A 19286-nucleotide genomic window follows, 5' to 3' on the forward strand; every position below is an offset into this window, starting at 1 on the left:
ATTGCTTCTAGACATTTTTACAGCTAGTCTGCTGGGGGGGGGGGGGAAGTACATCAAATGTATAAAAGCTATAAACTAGAGTGCTACCTCGGATTCCCATTCAAGGTTTCTCCTCTCCACGCCCCCTCGCCCGCCTTCCCCTCTTTCTCCCCCATCTCCCAAGGCGATCACTTACAAGACGTCCTTTACACACAAACGAACCTGACCGTACGTTTCCGTACAGAAAACCATCTCCAGAGGCGCCCCCCTGGCCTTCCGGACCGAGGTTTGGGGCGCGGGTGACATGGGGGCGAGACGCTCCCGCTGGGCAGTCGGTCTCCCACAAGGGGGGCCAGGTCCCCGGTGGCGGGCCCGGGAAGCTGCCCAGGACGCAGGCCCTCAGCACAGGCCCCGGTCCGAGTCGAAGAGCTCGTAGGGCTGGAGCCAGGCGTCTCTGTCGTCCTCCTCCACGACCCGCGCGGGCAGCGGGCAGATGGTCAGCGGCTCCGCGTGTTCGCCGCCGTCGGGCGCCCTGGGCCGGAAGTACGCGCACAGGGGCCCCGAGAAGGTGTCGGTGAAGGTGAAGATGTGCGAGCGGTCGGTCACGTTGAAGAAGGACAGCTTGCCGGCGTCGCAGTCCAGCAGGAGGCCCACGCGGCGCGGCGGCACGCGCACGGGCAGCGCCAGGCGGCGCGGGTCCAGCGCGAAGTACTCGCCGCCGCGCCACAGCCCCAGCACCCAGTAGCCGGCGGCCGGGCTCAGGCGCGCGGGCCCGGCGCGCGCCACCGCCGCCAGGCACGCGCCCAGGAACCAGCGGCTGCGCCGGCCCACGTGCACCTCCCAGTAGTGGCGGCCCGCGGCGAAGCGCTCGCGGCTCACCACGCACTTCTGCCCCGCGAACCTCGGCGGCTCACCCGCGGCCGGGTCGGGAGCCTCCTCGCGGGAGAACACGCTCTTGCCGTCCTCGGAGACCACCAGACTCGGGTGCGCGGAGGCCGGATCCAGGGTCACGTCCACTGCCGAGAAGGACAGGGTCAGGGCCGCGGAGGCCGCCCAGCCCCGGACCTGCCCCTTTCCCCAGCCGGGTCAGACCTCGGTGCCCTGCGAGCCATCAGTGGGGTGGCCCTCCCTGAAGGGGTGTGTGAGCCCCTGCTCTACCTTTCAATGTGCTAAGAGGAATCCTGTGTATCCCCGAAACAGGATGGTTTCCATCTGGGGGGTGGGGAGGGGGGTGGGGGGGTTGGAAGGTAGAGATCAATGGGGTCCGTTTGCGAGGATGGAGGCAGGCAGGGCCAAGTGGAAAGATTGCTAGTCCCAATGTGGGTCTCCCACCTCCCTGTGTGGCCTTGAGATCCTCAGTGGGCTTTGGGACTCAGATTTTTTTTTTTTTCTCAAACGGAAGGAGACCTCCGAAATAGTTTAGTTCAGTACTCTGCCCTGCAACACCTGTGCCCCAGCACGGCCCTGTTTAATGAAACCAGGTGTCCCTGCTGCCCGATGAAGAGGGCACCGGGTTAGAGATGGTGAGTTCTCTCCTGCAGACAAGCCCAAGATGCACTCTTCCTGCCAGATAGAAACCAACAGCGTAAACCCAAGAGGGCTCTTTGCATGGGAACACATGTATGAAGCATATGTGTGGGCATGCTCATGTACACATGCAGCGGTACGTGTCATGTTACATGTGTGCACAAGGGTGTAAAGGTGCGTATGTGTCTGGGAGAGCAGGCCCAGGCTCTTGGATCCTGGACAAAGCACTTTTGAGTCCTAGTTGCTCCACTCAGTTACCTGCATATGTCTGGGCAGCTCTCCATTCTGAAACCAAACAGAGATCTGAGTTAATCATTTTGGAGCCAGAAGGCAGGGACATTCAAGATGCGTGAGGATACCCGCAAACGGAATGACCTTTTCCCATCATGACATCTAGTTTGAATCCGGACGGTTCTGGGTCCATCATTACCATTTTCCTGGGTATTTGAGATTTGGTAAGGTCAGCTGGGCTCAGCATGGGGCTATCCCAAGGCTGCGTGTGTGCAGGCTCAAGTTTTACCGTGAAAAGCACATGGCGTTTATAGTCTGAGGGAACCAGTGTAACACCCAGGTGTCCTGAGGGACAGAAAGAAAGTCTCAACCTCTGACCCGCCTGGCCAGCTAAGCATGGCTCCCATGCTAAGATGTCCTCTAAAGACCAGGTCATCTCTCAACGGGCCTCCTTTTTATCAGTCATTCTGAGTGAATCTCTGTGCTATCTTATTTTGCTTTGCAGCTGAAAAATTACCAAGGCACAAAATAGCAAAAGCAACCAAAGACACCTTCAGAGCTCCATACATTTATAGCCCTGGTTTTGCATCGGAAGTACCAGGGGTATGTAAACAAAAATTATAATGCTTCATAGAAAAACTCAATTCTATAAGATGTTGATTCTATCCAAATTTATATGTCCATTCAAAGCAATTCCATGTGAAACTCTTTTGGGATATTTTAAAAGGAGTCCATAAATTTATATTTTAAAAAATATCTATTAAATCAAAATGGAAGAAGAAATGGGGACAGAAAATTTATTCTTCTAGTTATTATAAAAGCCATAGCGGTGAAACAGTGAGCAGACATTAGTGTACCAATGGGCAGACATTAGTGGGAAAATCATGGATGGCGTTAGGAAAAACAACTCAGTCTATGGAGAAAAATAATTGGATTTCCACCCAGCAACACCTAAAACAGACTTCTAAGTGGATGAAAGGCCTACACACCATTCATCTAAAGTTAATAGAAGTACGTGTAGGAGGGTGTCTTTGTGACCAAAGTATGTGGAAGATCTTCTTACATAAAACTTCAAGAACACAAATCATAAGGTAAAAATCTCATGAATTTTCAAAAATCATAAAAATGACTAGATCTACTGGTCTGATGAGAGACTTGTGGAACTCCTGAGACTGTGGCCCTTAAGCATCTTTCCAAACTGAACTCACCCACAGGGATCAGCTCTCAGCCCGACCTTAGACAGACCTATAACGTAAACCATCCCACCTGGGAAAGCATACTCCTCAGAAGCATCACCAGAGGAGACATAAGGGTAGCATTTGCCCAACAACAAAGCTCAGGGCAGGAGAGGGCAAAAGGACGAATGAGAATGAGAGGGAGTTGAAATCGTGTTCTTACATCGTGAGGATTACAACCGACATCACAAGACAAAATGTGTGTAACCTGCTCAATGAAAAGTATACTTATTTTGTAAACTTCCACCCAAAGCCCAGTAAATACCGAAAGAAATGATGCATTTTACATGACCAAAATCAATCATTTCGACACAGAGCCCTGTGGACAAAGCTAACAGGCAGAGGCCAGAACTGAAGGAGCATGTAATGTTTCGTGCCAACAAGGAACTAGTATTCACAATATATATAAAGAATCCTGCGAATCAGCATCAGCAACCACAACAAAATCTCAGCCACCTCACTTGAAAAATGGGCAAAGAGCGTTAACTGGCCATTTTCAGAAGAGAACGCACCTTAAGCCAATTAGCATGTACAGAGATGCTCAAACGTCTTGGTGCTCAGAGGAGAGTGAGCTACGACAGTGATAATGACCAACTGCTCGTTGAACTGGCAGAGAGAGAAAGCTCGCTCCCACGGGATGTGAGCCTATGGGCCTCCACATAGTCCAGGTGGGAGGATGGTGAGGCACTGCCTTCTGGGTTCCTATCTCTTCCACCTGGTGAGTGTAGCATCCATGGGCCAAATAAAACTTTAAGAGATTGTTCACACCGGGCCAGAAGGCAACATGTGTAAAGCTAGTCAGAGTTTGTAGTGCTCTGAAGTCAAAGACAGTCTGAATGGAGGGTGAGGTCCACAGCAAGAAAGACAGACAGACCTATGTACACATGGGCAGAGTGATGAATGAAAAAAGGAGGAAACAGTATGTGATTATAAATAATAGACGACACTATATATACAGAAACGACATGCATATTGTAAATACAGAAAATAAAATGCACGTGCCCAAAGCAAAGTCACAGTTGCAAAAATATGTATAAAATAAGCATCACAGTGGACTATTTGCTTTATGGGGCAGATGGACGTTTGGGGAAGAAATATTTGCATATATAGGAACATGCCTCTCTTGACCCAGGTAGACACCAAGAGTCTAAGTGATTCCATTGAACATTCAGGATTTGAACCAGTTTGCTTAGGCCTCAAAACAATGTAAAAATAAGATTCGAGTCTAACTTTTACCGAGTAACGGATTAGCACATGCAGTATGGAAGACTGCCTGAGCTTTAACTGTGCATCCGTGGGAAGCAAAGAAAGAGCACTTCACTCACCAGCCTGGCCTTCGGTCCTTCGCCAATCTGCAGCAACCAAGGAAAAACGTGCGTTAGAACATCAGGCATCCTCAGTTTCCCTGCTCACACATCTTTTGTACCCCTCCCCCCTCCCTGTCATCCACACAGCCAGCAGGGTGCCAACCTGTGCATCCTACTTGGATAATGAGATGAAAAAGTGGACAAGAAAAATGGTTCTCAGAGGGATCACTTACCAAGCTCTGTCTGAAGCTTCCCTGTAAGCAGAATGCAAGAAGAAAACATCAACCTCCAAACAAGTTGGAACCACCTCCCCAAGGTCTTACCCCGCTGTTAGCCCAGGCCCATGCTGGCACCTGCACCACCCAAGGAAAGGAGGCCATTCGGGATTCTGCTGCTTTGGCCTGTTGTTTACTCAAAGGCAGAAATATGGACAGGGGCCCAGAGTCTTGGGACTGAGCGGCCTCTTTCCACTGCTCGGGTTTGATTTGAAGAGACTACACTCATTAGCCCTGGAATCACAAACTTTTTTTCTGGGGAAGAGATCCTAAATAAATCCAGAGGTCCTGCACAAAGCCTGCCTGAGCCTCAGCACCACTTACAGGGCACTGTATTTAAAGTAAAGGAAGAAAATCACACTCAGTTGTTCTCCCACCCAGATGCCAAGGACTAACCACTAGAAATGCATTCCATTGCTACCTCCATCCTATGTCCTCTTTTAAAAAGTAAATGCTTTGGGGAAAAGCAATAACTCTCCCAAACCAAACTCACTGCGTTGAGTCAATTCCGACTCATAACAACCCTGGAAGACAGAATAGAATGTCCCTGTGATTTCTGAGACCATCAGTCTTTACAGGAGTAGACAGCCTCATCTTTTTCCCGAGGACGAGTGGCTGGTGGTTTCATATCACGGAACTTGTAGTTAGCAATCCAATGCTTAGCCGACAGCGCCACCAGAGCTCCCTGGGAAAGACAATACTAGATTCATTCAGACTATGGTGTTAATGACGTGTTGCCATCTAGTCGGTTGTGATTCGTTGTGAACCCATGTATGCAGAGCAGAGTGGCTTTTCATTCGCCAGGCCTTACTTCCAAGGCAACATTGGAAGTTTAGGAGTTCAGGACTTAATCATTAATGCACCCAGGGAGTCCGGCAACATATTACAGCTGTTCCCTACCCGTCTGCCTGCTGGACTAGCCTCCCCCAAATCGTAGTTCGGGCTGGAGCATTGCTGGGGCAGGTCAGCTAAGTCTCCTGGAGGTTTTTCCCCTTTCCCCATCCTTTCTTTCTCCCCCTTCCTATATGCAAACTCCCATACCCATAGTAGGCAGTTGCTGAGTACTTCTGAGGCATAAAGTGAACTGATAAATTAGCACTACTTATGTTAAAATGAAATGGGTCACCATTTCCAGTGGTGCTGTCCGGTAAGTGTTGGTAGTAGCTCAAACCCACTGCAAGGTTGGTAGTTCAAACCCACCAACCACTTCTCGGGAGAAAGATGAATCTGTTTGCTCCCAGAAAGATTCTCAGCCTTGGAAACTCTATATTGAGTTGCCATGAGAGGGAATCTACAGGATCGCAGTGGGTGTCTACCCTTCCTGCTGGCATTTTGATGAAACAGAGAAAGATCTCATAGGAAGCTGACCCAGAGGGAGTGCATGGTGGGATTTCAAGCGAGTGAGATGATTCGATGGGTAGTGACTTGAAGGATTTACCTGTTGTCACGTGCTATCAACTTGCCTCCTAAGCCCCCAAACCAAACCAAACTCATTGCTTAAAGGCATCATGGGTGGGTGTGAACCACCAACCTTGTCATTAAACCCACCCAACACGACAGCTAACCCACAGTGCTAACAGGGCTCTCAAGTTGTTGTTAGTTGCCAGTGAGTCGGTTCTGACCCACAGTGAATCTATGCACAGCAGAACGGAACACTGCCCCTTCCTGCGCCATCTGTGCAGTTGTTCCTATGTTGAGCCCCTTGTTGCAGCCACTGTGTCAATCCTCTCGTTGAGACTCTGAGAGTATTCTGTATAACAGAGAAGATGACTACTAACCAGAGGTTGGTGGTTTGGACACACGTTGCTTAGCCAGAGACAGATGTGGCAGTCTACTTCTGTAAAAACGACAGCCTTGGATGTCAGGCCTACAGGGTAGCTCTACTCTGTTGCCATGAATTAAAAAAGGCAATGTGAAGCAGATCGCCAGAGCCTCTGTTAGTTCAGGCAGCACTTAGCCATTTAGACATGGGTGGCAGCTATGCGTAAGTAGGCAGCCCAGTCAATGTCTGGTTAGGAGTAGAGGGTCAAAAAGGGATGGATTTAGGATTCATTCACTGGGATACATCTCTCTCCACCAATCCCCCTGTCACTGAATCAGTTCTGACTAATAGTAGCCCTATAGAGCAGGGCAATAGAACTGTTCCCTATCTTTATGGGCACAGGCAACCAATGTCACCCAGTGGATTTGAACTGACCCTACAGTTAGCAGCCCAATACATAATCTACTACCACACCACCAGGACTCCTATCTCATTTCAGACCCAACAAACCAAACCTACTGCCATCAAATGGCCGACTCGTAGTGACTCTAAATAGGATTTCTGAGGCTGTAAATCTTTGTGGGAGCAGATATCCTCATCTCTCTCCCTAGGAAAGGCTGGTAGGTTCGAACCACTGACCTGTGGGCAGTGGCCCAAGGTGTAACCATTTACACCATCACACTATCAGCAGCTAGCATGTGGATGTGACCACCCAGAACTTACCCAGCTCGGCTGTGAGATTTCCTGAAAGAGAAACGAAGACAAATGAACAGCTTTCAGAGGAATGAATCTGATAAGACAGATGGCTGAGCATTGATCCTAGCAGTGGTGTAGTAGGGCTGGCGACACCATGTGGGATAATTCACGATGTTCCCACAAACACCCCCCACCATTGACCTCTTCCTCTACCAGACAGCACAGAATCCTTCCCAAACTGCCCAACTCGCCGTCATTGAGTTGATCCCAACTCAGAGAGACGCTAGGGCCGTGGTTCTCACCCTTCCGCATGCCGCGACCCTTTACTATCGTTCCTCAGGTTATGGTGACCCCCCCAACCATAAAATGATTTTCATGGCTACTTCATAACTCTAATTTTGCTACTGTTAGGAATCAGGCGGCCCCTGTGAAAGGGTCGTTCAACACACACACACACCCCCAAAGGGTTGCGACCCACAGGTTGAGAACTGCTGCGGCCTAAAGGACAGTAGAGCTGCCCCTTTGGGTCTCTGAGACCGTAACTCTTTAGGGGAGTCGAAAGCCTGGTCATTCTCCTTGGTTTCGAATTGCTAGCCTTGTGGTTAGCAGCTCTGCACGTACCCCCTGTGCCGCCCGGGCGCCTCCTCGTAATGTTTATTTTACTGTCACTTTTAATCCTAGAATATATCACAAATGTAGAGAATAGTTATAAGCTGCTTAAATGTAATTCTTAGATTAGATGAATACTGACAACAAGATTGTAAACTTTCTGCATTGAATTACATTATAATGTTTTAGTAATTAAGTCAAAGCCTTTTTGATTTTCTTCCTTTACCCCTGATTACTACTATATTCTCTGAAAGAAAAAAAAGATGATGATGTAGGTTCACCAATACTAATCACCACAATATCATAGCTGAAACACCAGAAAAGGTGGTAAAGTCAACAACTATGAAAACAAGCGTGCCATTACGGGCTTGCAGTACACACCAAAGAGACCAGGGATGCCAGGCAGTATTTAACTGCATTACGATGGCAGCTCTGACGAGAAGCCATGAGATGGTTCAAAAGGTGGCTCAGCCTCGAGTTTGAGCCTTGCAGGTATATTGAAACAGGTACGCTGGGCTGACCCCCCAAAGATGCTTATTGTTCGAACTAACTGAAGAAATGTTGTTATAAAAATAATTTCTGCTGAATCACTGTACAAACATTGTATAGTTATTTTGCTGTCACCCCTCTGGCAGTACCACCAGTATGAATCATGCTCCACCCCTAGCCCCATAGAGAGCCACTAGCTGATCCCTCCTTTCCCCAAGTGTACATACTCCACTCAGTATCCCAGGGTTCCAGTGGCCCAGACTGGGCACCAGCAGGAAGGTGTGGGAAGGGAAAGAGGGAACTTTCTCTGCCCCAGTCCCTCTGCTCACTCCACTCTTCAGTTATCCCAGTAACCTCCCCTTCAACAGTCAGAGAGGTGGGGAGAAGGTGTCTCTTCTGTTACCTTTTTCCATTTCGGCTTGTTTCTTTAGTGTCTCTGAAAGAATAAAGAAAGGGAGAAGAGATGTGGATGCGTTCTCCCTACCCTCTCCACCCCCCTTCTTGTTTCCACCTCTTTTCTAGCACCTCCTCCCGGCTGGAGGTGGCTCCAGAAGCCACATTGCCCTCCAGGTCTGCCCGCATCCTCCACCTCCACCTCCACTCCCAGGCCCTCCCATCACTGCCCCTCAGCAAAGCAGAATCAGAAGGGCTGTCCGTGCAGGCTTGCTCCTACCACGACTTCTCTGCTGCTTCTGAAAGAAGCACCACGCCAGAAGAGCCAGTAGCAGCGACAGTGTTGGTAGAGTCCCAAAGAAAGCACCCCTCCACGGGGAGGTCCTGGGTAAAAAAACATCTGGAAAACACCCCAAAGAAAGGGACCCTTTTTAGGTGCCTCTCAGCACTTAAGACTATCCTGGAACCCACCTATTGGAAAACATTCCCAATGGCTTTTGTTTGGAGCAGTAAACCTAGGCTTCACCGGAGCAAGCTATAAAATCGGCCAGAGAACGGCTGCTCTCTGCGTTTTCCCTGTAGCATAACATGGACGTAAACGTGCTGAGCCGAAAAGTGCTGCAAACCCGAGGATGTGGACAGAAAGAGTTGCTGGTGGGCCTCATCCACCCTTTGCAACTTAGAATGGCTGTGACCACTGCTCCTGACCTCCCTCTACTTCTGCCCGCTCTGCCTCACCTCTGAAAGACATTCGACTCCAGATGTTTATGTTGCAGCCCATGGAATGACTGCTCTCTGAAATCCACTAGTCACTCTTGTGTGTTGCAACTGTTTGGCTTCTACCTCTGTTCTCATGACACTTTAGGAAAAACTGATAACTCAGCCACATGCAGACTGACCTTGACTCCTCTCCTCCCTCCCCAGGCTCCCCAGGAGGATGTGCCCTGCGAATGGATGTGGCCCAAGCTCAGCACAGACAGTGAAGAGATAGGTGCAGAAATGTAGAGCAAGCCTTTAGAAACGTTTGTGGCCATTTGATATGGCAATTTTGTGCCTGTTGACTCCAAATGGAATTTTTACTTCAGAGGTGTTTGCTTTTCCATTTCATTTTTCTAATAATGAATTTTGACTAGATTGTACAAAGGCATTGACCCATCACAGATGGTTACCTGGGGTTAAGTAAGAATAAGGCTCTAGAGCTCATTGGCTTCCTGAGCTCATCATTATCACTCTCTACCTTGTCCCCCCTGCTCCTGCCTCTCTGGCCTCCTTGTGGCTTCTCCAACAACATCCTCGCAGGATCAATACACATCTTAAAAAAGTATTTTTTAAAGATGGAATTTTCCCTGGTGCAAACAAAACAAAACAAGCAACCAAACAAAACCCTGGCGACTCCTCTCCCCTTTCTTAGAGCATTTCCTTTCAAATATGTGTAATACCCACTCCCTCCCCTCCCCCTTTGAAATGGCTGTCAAGCCTCTGGCTAGTTCTATAACACAGGAATGTTTTCCATAAAGAACCATTTCTATAAAATGCAAACTCTTTTCCTAGAGTCACCTCCTCTCCCTGTCTCAAGGGGCATTAACTGCGGGGCCTGGCTCCAGGTGTTATGGAAAAATGTAATGGGTTAATCTTCCTAGCAGTGTGAAAGGGTGAGATGTCTTTCTGTTAAAATATTGATTAGGACCGATGCGAAAAATGACTAGCCTATGGGATTTGTCCTCAAGACTTAAATAACTAACTGTTGAGACTAGAATTAAATGTAGATATCTAAATCTCCTCCCTAACTTCTCTCTTTCAAATCCATCTATTCATCCTGCCACCCCCTAGCACCCTCCCTGATCATTTTTCTCCAAACATACTATGTCACTTACTTGTTTTGTCTTTCCCCCCGCTAGACTATGATGAACCTGAGGGCTGAGGGTTTGGGCACATTATAGACATTCAATAAGCTCTGTTAAAGGGATGAAACTAAGATCAAGTTAACACTAACGGCAAGTAGCTATTAACTATCCAGAAAGAAGTACCAGAGGACAAAAGCCTACAGATCTACTTGCAAAAAGCTACTGCTGACAACCCTCTGAAGCACAGATCTCTGGACACATAGAGGGGCCACCGTAAGCTGGAATAGATTCAAAGGCAACTGGCTGGTTAGGTTCCCACAATGATGACTTTCAATGAGTAGAGATTATGGAATTTAGAACATGGCCTTTGGGCCTATCTTCCCCGACCTGCCTCCCAGCCACTCCCAAGTCCCACCTACTACTGAAATCCCTGATTTACTGTGTGGGTTGTCAGTTGCTAACATCTTCAGGTGTGAAGCCCAGCCAATCAATATACATCCAGGCCATTGTGTTCTTGTAGACAGGCTTTGGAGAAATACACCTGGAGAAAAGGATGCCTAAGAAACGAGGGTGGTCAAGCAACCACTGACCTGCTATCTGGATGATACACTCTTTCTTCTGGACCAGGAGGGGGTTCTGGATGGAGCAGGACACGTTGTAGTGGCTTCCCTCTTGGAGGACCATGGATGTTTCCAGACTGAACAGACCCTGGGCATCCTGGGTGATGGTTTCAGACTCCGGAGGCAAGCACCGTCCCTGGTGGTCCCTCCATTGAACCTTGGGCTTAGGGTACCAGCCATTGGAGCGGCACCTCAGATGGATGCCGCCCTCCTTGAAGCCCTCAAGGGAGATGTGAGGAGCCGAGCCTAGACCTGCGAAAAGCCGGGGGAGTGGGAAAGATCAGAGTACTTCCCGGACGCTGTGCAGGAAGCCCGTGTCAATTACTATGTGCAATCACAGACTTGCAGTCTTCAACCACGGACTGTAAATGCCAGCCAAGATCACTGGCACTACTTGCTGGCAGAACATTGGAAAAGGCAGAATCAGGGATTTGGGGGGAAGTGCTACTGGCCTTTAGTCCTCATAAGCAACAGATAGTCGGACCAGAAAGAAGACATTTATTTCCCCACCCCAAATTCTAGGAGAGTGTCTGTATCGCTTCCTCCCCTCCTTCTTTTCCCATCCCCTTATCTCTCCCTCCATCCCAGAGCTCCATGTTTAGGCTACCGGCTGCATTTTAACCCCTTATAGAGTCAGCTGCATTTAAAAATATGTGAAACTGTAATATGGTTCGAATGTCCACACTGTAGGAAATATATATTCAAGAAAGCCTAATGCCTTCTCTACTCTTTCCATCCCGTTCTAGCCTGTTTAAGTCACCAATTATATAACTTTCTGATTTACCCTTCTTGTGCTTCCTTTTGCAACAATTCTTTCGTACACAAAGTTCACATATTACCGAATCTCTTTTCCATCTTACTTTTCCGCTCTGAAAGACATGATCACGCTATATCAGTTTGTATAGCTCCTCTTCATTTGTTTCCTGCTTGTATTTTCTTTTCTGCCTAGTACTCCATTGTGTGGGTGGCCAGGCTTAGTTTCTATGCTTGGATGTTTAGAATGCTTCCTAATTAAACAATTACATTCCTACAAGGTTTACATTTATAAATGTTGGAGGTGTAGCTTCAGGGTAACTTCCTAGAATGGGAGGGCTGTGTTCACAGATAGGTATTCTGGGAGTTCTATCAGCTATTGTCACATTCCTTCCACTGAACATCATGATTCTGAAGTCCATCAACAAGGTCTGAGAGGACCTGCCTCCCCGCAGCCCTGCCAACAGAGATGATGGCCCATACTGTGTGTATGTGTGTAACTTTCATTTGTCTTTCTGTCACTAGGAATGAAAATAATTTCCTAGTAAGAGCCATTTGTAGATCTGCTTCGGTGTCCTTTTCCTATATCTTGCCCTCTTACTAATGGACCTTGGCCCCAGTTTATTAATAGTGGTCTTGCTTTTGTTTTAAACTAGGAATATTCTCCCTCTCTGTGTGATTCTAGAGCTACTCAAGCAATGTAGGTCAATCCAGGTGGATTCCTTCTTCTGCCTGCAGCAATGTGGCCAGGTCACCCACCTGCTACCTCTAAATCCCAGGAGGCTTCCTCAATGAAGTCGTCGGAAAGGAAGCGACATCCGTAGGGCCCCTCATCAGAGGGGACAACATGGTGGAGCTGCAGGACCACGCTGCCATCTCTGATCTCATCCTTGATGAGTTTCGTTCTGTTCTGGAACTCTGCCATCTGCCGGCGGGAGAGTTCCTGCTGCCCCTGGTACAGGTGGACCACGTTTGAGGCCTGGCTGTGGAACCAGAGAATCTCCATGTGCTCAGCGTCCAGGTTTGGCAACAGATGGCACAAGAACTCCACTTCTTCTCCTACATGCGCCAGGATGGATTCCCCCGGGCCCATGACCTTGACTTCCTTTGGGTCTGAGAAGACACAACAATTGCACAATTCAGCTGTCATTAAATATGGTTTATTGTCACACTCTTTTTCTGGGAAGCGATACACATGACCAAAAGAGGGTAGTCTAGAGCACAGTTGACTTAATCTCCTGAACTCCTAATCGTTCTTTTACAAAGTAAGAGCAGTGTTCTAGACTTCAGTATATCCAAGGGACAGAGCAGATAACCTGGGTAGTATTGGGCTATTCAGGGGTCTGCACCAACCAGCTATAACTATTGTTTTGGAGACAATTATGTCAATTTGATTAGGGTCTAGGTAGTAAATGAAATGACAAGTTACTGAAATGGAGTCTTCACCATAAAAATCATGTCTCAAGGCAGCGTGTAGCCTACAAAGCAAATCTTAATTGATTAAAAAATCATACATATTAATTGCAGATGTCTTTCGATCTCTCTGTGGACCCATTTTTAAGTTGTTTCAGTTTTTAAAAAGTGAAGGGGAAAGACTTGTGGACTAAGACTCTGGTGAAGCCCTTCTGATCGCGGACAGGGTGTGGAGAGCCTGCCTGCACAGCGCACTGGAGAGTGGATTGTTGCAGATGCAGTTGGGCTAAAATCTAACATCTTATCATTTAATCTCCTTTTTGACCCATTTTAAATTTGTTCTAGTTTTGGTATTTCCTGCTTTCTTTTTGATTGGGGTTTCCTTCTGTTTTGCTTTGTTATTGTTGTCAGATTTGGGGGTATGTTTTCCTGTTTCTGAGATCTAGGTTAGTTACATCTATAGAGACAGCAACTGGATTACGTGTGGGTGTCATAGGGGAGTGTGGGGAGAAAGGGGGAGCTAATAACAATGAGGACAAGAAAGAAGAGCATGTTCTAAAGTTGATTGTGGTGATGACTGTACAACTTTCAAAAACACTCTTAAATTGTGTGGTATGTGAATTATAGTCCAATAAAAATGGTTTTAAAAAGCATACACGCTTGCATGAATGTGCAGCGATAAAGATCTGTCGGGAGGTACAGCAACCGTTGACAGTGGTGATTTCTGCACAATGAGAACCGACATTTTCTTCGTTTTGTTTATCTGATTTTAAAAAAATAATGCACATGTAAAGCTTTTGTAATGACCAAGAATATTAAACATAATCTATGGAGATTCTCTACTTTATAGGTTTTCCTAGCTAAAGAGCAAATCAGACGTTTATTTATCCTGATCTTTCATTCGCTGGGCCTCTCGTCAGCGATGTGCCCATGCCACCTTCTGCTTTTCCCAAGCTAATACATCTTCTACAATTTTGTAAGCTGCTGGTTCCTGCTGCTGTTTCTCCGCAAGAGCCTTCCTGGCTCCTGTTCATACCCTCAGGGAGCCCGGGTGGTCTAGTGGTTAGTGTCCCACTGCAAGGTCAGCGGTGAGCAACCACTAGCCTTTCTTCAGGAGGCGACAGGGATGTCTACCCCATCAAGCATGACGGCTTCCGAAACCCACGGGCGCAGTTCTACGGAGCAGTTCGACCCTGTCCGATAGGGCTGCTATGAATTGGTTTTCTCAATCTGGTGAATGCCTTCCCCCCTTCTCGCTGACGTCAACGAGCCTCATTTCCTTCCTCTCTATTCAGCTCAAATCCCACTCCTACCACTCTCTCCTGATGGGTCCTCCCCATCGGTCACTGGGCTCAGCGAATGGAGGCACTTTTTTTGTTGTTGTTCACCCCATCCTGCTGCCCACCGGGCGGAGCTTCAGCATCCCTCCTACCGCTTCCCTGTCCAGGTTCTCCCCTCTCTCCGTATACACACGATGCCTGACCCTCTCCGTAGACACACCCTGATTCAGCTTGCCCTGCACCCGTCATCTTCCTGAAGAATGTACATTCTCCCGGGCTCAGCTTGCGCTGCGCCTCCTCCCCATGGCCTTTCTTGGCTTTCCTCGTGTTTTGCTCTCTTAGCTGTGTTCCCCAATTCTTTTGACATGATTCTCTTGTAGCCTTGGGCCTGTGACACATCCAGCCTCCTACCTTGACTACAAACTGCTCCAGGATGAGACCTGTGCTTGCTTCCGCCACTCAGATGTCCGTGGTTTCCAGCCGGCGGGATGAAGGAATTATGCTTGTGTATTTACATCATATTTTGGTTGCTTTTTAAATGAGAGATTGTCGGACCAAGGTAGGGTAGAATGAAAAATATTTACCAGCGCAGTACATGCACAGACCAACGAGGGTCTCCTGGAACCTTCCCACCTAGCCTCCTTCGGGAAGTGTGTAAACGACGCTGGTGGTCGAGCACTCAAGAGCTAACTAAACAGTGGCGGCGCACTGACGAGCTAGATGCTGCACACCGGAAGTGGCAATTTAGCACCTGAGGTGGAAATGCTCGCATATTGTAGTCCCTGGCACAGCGTGGTATTCGGGTATAAGATCCCTTCAGGACCAGGGGTGTGAGGGGCACTACTGGGAGGGTAGAGGAAGGGTGACTTGGAAAGAGGAAACCAATTACAAGGATCTACATGTGACGTCCTCCCTGGGGGACGGGAAACAGAAAAGGTGGTGAAGGGAGACGTCGGACAGGGCAAGATATGACAAAATAATAAGTTCTAAATTATCAAGGGCTCAAGCAAGAGGAGGGAGGGGGAGGGGGAGCAGGGAGGGAGGGGAAAAAAGAGGTCCTGATGCCAAGGGTTTAAGTGGAGAGCAAATGCTTTGAAAATGATGAGGGCAATGAATGTACACATGTCCTTTACACAATTGATGTATGTATGTATTGTGATAAGAGTTGTATGAGCCCCTAATAAAACATTAAAAAAAAGATCTGCCTGGGGCTCCATCTGGGGGAAGGAGAGATGGACAGAAATGGAGGTGTTCAAGTCTTGACTTTGCAGGGTGCAGATCAGACACACTACCTGAATCCAGCTTCCCAGGTGGAAAGAGGAGGAGGAGGTGGATGAGGAAGAAGAGACTGCTGGGCAGAGGTGCACGGTGCAAGTTGTCAAGGGTGACTGGAAAATCCACCATCTCCTGCCTGCCGTGGTGGCCACCTGGAAGGGAGCAAAAAGGTGAGGCGTGATTTAGAGGAGCTAGAATCTGTTCCATCAAACTGGAGGTCTGACTCAGCCCCCGCTTTTAATTTTGGTCTGCTGCTTGCGTTTCTCACCACCCCTGGGGCCCAGTTGTTTTTGAAGTCTTGGCCAGATGTAAGGGCTGTTTCTAATTTTACCAGGCAGCCCTGTTGCTGGCTTCACTGGCCTTGCTCGGTCCCACAGAGCTTCAAGGGAACAAGATTCACTGGTCCCAGAGGAAGCGGCTTTGAACGGAGCATTGTTTAGAGCCAGGAATAGACGCACCCATTCGTGGAGGAGCGCAGTTCCGCCCTCCTTTACGTTTTAGTGGCCTTCCCAAGACAAAGGGAAATCCCTGTGGAATTGGAGATGCATTTTTATTCACTATCTATTCAACTTTGCTCCCACTTCCCTCTGCTCTGGAATACCCTGTCCGCAAAACAGAGGAACAAATGCAGAGTTCCAGTTATTCCAAGGGGAAGCCAGTCAGGGACACCTTGCTCCAGTCCAGAGGCCTCTGCTGTCTGTGGCGTTTTCAAGAGCACAGTGACCTACTCAGTCCATGTAGCTAATGCCCTTCCCAGCTATGGCCCACAGGACGGGCCCGAAGTCAGACAAGAGCCACTCCCTGTCCTTTCCAACATCCTCCCTTGGCCTTCACAATGACGTCTTTCAGCTTGGTGGCCAGCGACTATGGTGTAGATGTTATAGCTTTGGGTCATGCAACCTTTCCCACAATCTTCAGAGTCTCAGAGTTTGTAACTGGTTCCACTTCAATTATTTCGCTTGAACAATGGAAAGAACTAGTGTCAATTCTAAGGGACGTTATTTCCTCCAATGGATTGGTTCAATACTCTGTCTACACTCTCTCCACCTCCTCCCAAATGTCTATTTCCTGTCTTCTGCCAAGAGGCTCCTTTCTTGTCATCACAACATCTCTGGGATGAAAAGAAGTGGTAATGGGCCCAGAGTAAAGTTCTATCTTGCAGGCCTGACTTAGTGTTCCTTCTTTCATCTCTGGCAACCTGTTCTCCCATCGCTTTATTGTCCTTTGGCATCCTCACAACGAGGCACAGATTCCTGGTTTCCTGTAACTATACAACTGAGCCCAACTACCGCTGACTGCTAGGATGGACCACAAGCTCACTGGCATCGAGTCAATTCCTACTCACAGCAGCGCTGCATAGGACAGGATAAAACTGCTTTGGTGGGTCTCCCAAAGTAGAAAGCCTCATTCTTCTCCCTTGGAGTCACTGGTGGGTTCAAACTGCTGACTCTGAAGTTAGCAGCCCAACTCATCCCCACCACGCCACCATGCTGCTGAATCATACATACACAGAAGGCTTTCAAGGAGATGAACTGACACAGCAGCTGCAACAATGGGCTGAGGCATAGGAACATTTGCAAGGATGGTGCAGGACTGTGTGCTGTTTCTTCCATTCTGTTACGCATAGAGTCGCTGTGGGTTGGAACAAATTCCATGCCATCTAACAACAACCGCCACGAATTTGCCCCTGCCCCTGGGGAAGGACACCATGCTTGGGAAAGCAGAGGGTCAGCAAACCAGAGGAAGATTCTTAAGACGATGGATTGACATAATGGCTGCAAAAATGGTCTCAACCATAGCAACAATTGTGAAGATGTCTCAGGACCAGGCAATATCTCAATTTCTCATACTCATTGTGAGTCGTAACGACTGGATGACATCTACTAATAACTGGATAAGGCAACAAGGACAGACATGTATGAAAAGTCAGAACTAATTTTCTGAAAACAGCATAAATCTGGGTTTAAATCAAGCCTTTTACTTTTGATGCAAGATTTTGAAAATGTTCTCTTTTATGGAACCCACGAAGACACCTTAGACGTTGGTCTTGGCAATCTGCTATGGAAAGGTCACAGCCTTGGGAACTGTGGAACAGTTCCGCTCTGCACACACGGGGTCACGGTGAATCGGAATCAACCTCAGGGCAAGTAACAACAACAGTGTCTCGGGTTTTCTTATTCTCCCCCACTGCCTTCTCCCGAGCCCCCTGCAGTGTCTTACACTCGACAAGCAGTCACAGTAGGCACACTAGCCCACTTTGGTTGGATTTCCGTAGGCCCACAAGAAGATTTTTCTCAATAGCTTCAATAGGGGAGCTTCAATCGGCATAAATCTTTTTCCTCTGATAGTGAAATGGGACAGTGTGGATCCTGCCTCCTCAGATGGGAGTGCCTAAATAGGCATCTCTTCTTAGCCCCTGACTCCAATTCATCTTATGTTCTCCATTTCTCATTTTAAAAATTCCCTTTTGTCCTTTCTGAAACGTTAAGATAGAGACAGCTGTTGAAGATGAGCTACTTACCTGGTAGGTAGCAGCAGCGTGTCCAAAGTGAGAGGTGAGTCCTGGATGAGCTTAAATTCCCCCACAAAGGGAGAGAATTGTTGTCTTATTCCAAGGTGCTAAGACCAACCATGGAGTTCAGGGACCAGCCCACCTGTGATAGACTTACTCATCCAATGTCTTCCTTAAAAATACTCCGTGTGTTCTGCCCTTTGGTAAAAAAACCAAGATAGAGAGAACAAAACAAGGAAGTCTCCGCATCATATCCTGCCTCTGTGAGGAAAATCATGGCTACAATCTTCCTTCCAGGGGTCTTAGAAGAAGAGGAAAGGTTATCTGGACGCTTCATAGAAATTGCAGCTGGAGAAGTTCAAAGCAGGCAGAAAATGTTTGGCTGGCTGCCTGGAATCTCTGGGCTGAGCTGGGATTCCAGGGAAGAAGGATGGCTATCCTGGCCACTAGCCCCTTTCCCTCTCCGTGTGTGTGTGTGTGTGTGTGTGTGTGTGTGACAGAGAGAGAGAGAGAGAGAGAGAGAGAGAGAGAGAGAGAGAGAGAGAGAGAGAGAGAGAGAGAGATTGAGAGATCAAACAACTAAAATATCCACTAGCCAAGAGTTAGGGAAGAGAGCTAGTGCCCAACCCAATTCAGAGTCCCCGGGTAGTGCAAATGGTTAATGGGCTGGATTATGAACAGAAACATTGGTCATTTGAGTCTACCAGAGTCAACTTAGAAGTAAAGCCTGACAATCTACTTCCCAAAAAATCAACCCCTGAAAACTTTAGAGTACCATTCTCCTCAGGCACAGATCGTTCATCATGCATCATGGTCAAACTAACAACAATTTGGATTTTTAGTAGCTGAATCTTAATCTATCAGACCCTTCTCTGCAGGGCAAGATCAGAATAAAATTGCTTGAAAGCATTGCCATAAGTAATGATGATATGGGTTATTTCAAAGACAATTTGTAAATACTGTGGGAGGATTTTAATGGTGTTTTTTGATGGGATGGAGCCCAAAGAAGTTAGCACTACCTCATCTTCATTCCATTTTATTATGGATAACGGTGCAACTTTGGTATTAGAGGGGGTGGGGGTGGGG

At 47.9% G+C, this 19286-nt stretch overlaps 1 protein-coding gene across 1 annotated transcript; it reads right to left on the reverse strand.

The window, feature by feature from the left end:
• Positions 1-378: 378 nt before the first annotated feature.
• On the reverse strand, positions 379-19012 carry BTNL9 (butyrophilin like 9). Its single transcript, XM_075542741.1, has 11 exons — positions 18976-19012; positions 15706-15840; positions 12480-12833; positions 10938-11219; positions 8784-8903; positions 8514-8546; positions 7040-7060; positions 4513-4533; positions 4298-4324; positions 1765-1791; positions 379-995 (listed from the first exon to the last, which is right to left on the reverse strand). The coding sequence occupies exons 1-11, from the start codon at positions 19010-19012 to the stop codon at positions 379-381; spliced, it is 1674 nt and encodes a 557-aa protein (XP_075398856.1).
• Positions 19013-19286: the final 274 nt, after the last annotated feature.

Source organism: Tenrec ecaudatus, chromosome 2 (assembly GCF_050624435.1).
Source record: "Tenrec ecaudatus isolate mTenEca1 chromosome 2, mTenEca1.hap1, whole genome shotgun sequence".
NCBI lineage: Eukaryota > Metazoa > Chordata > Mammalia > Afrosoricida > Tenrecidae > Tenrec > Tenrec ecaudatus.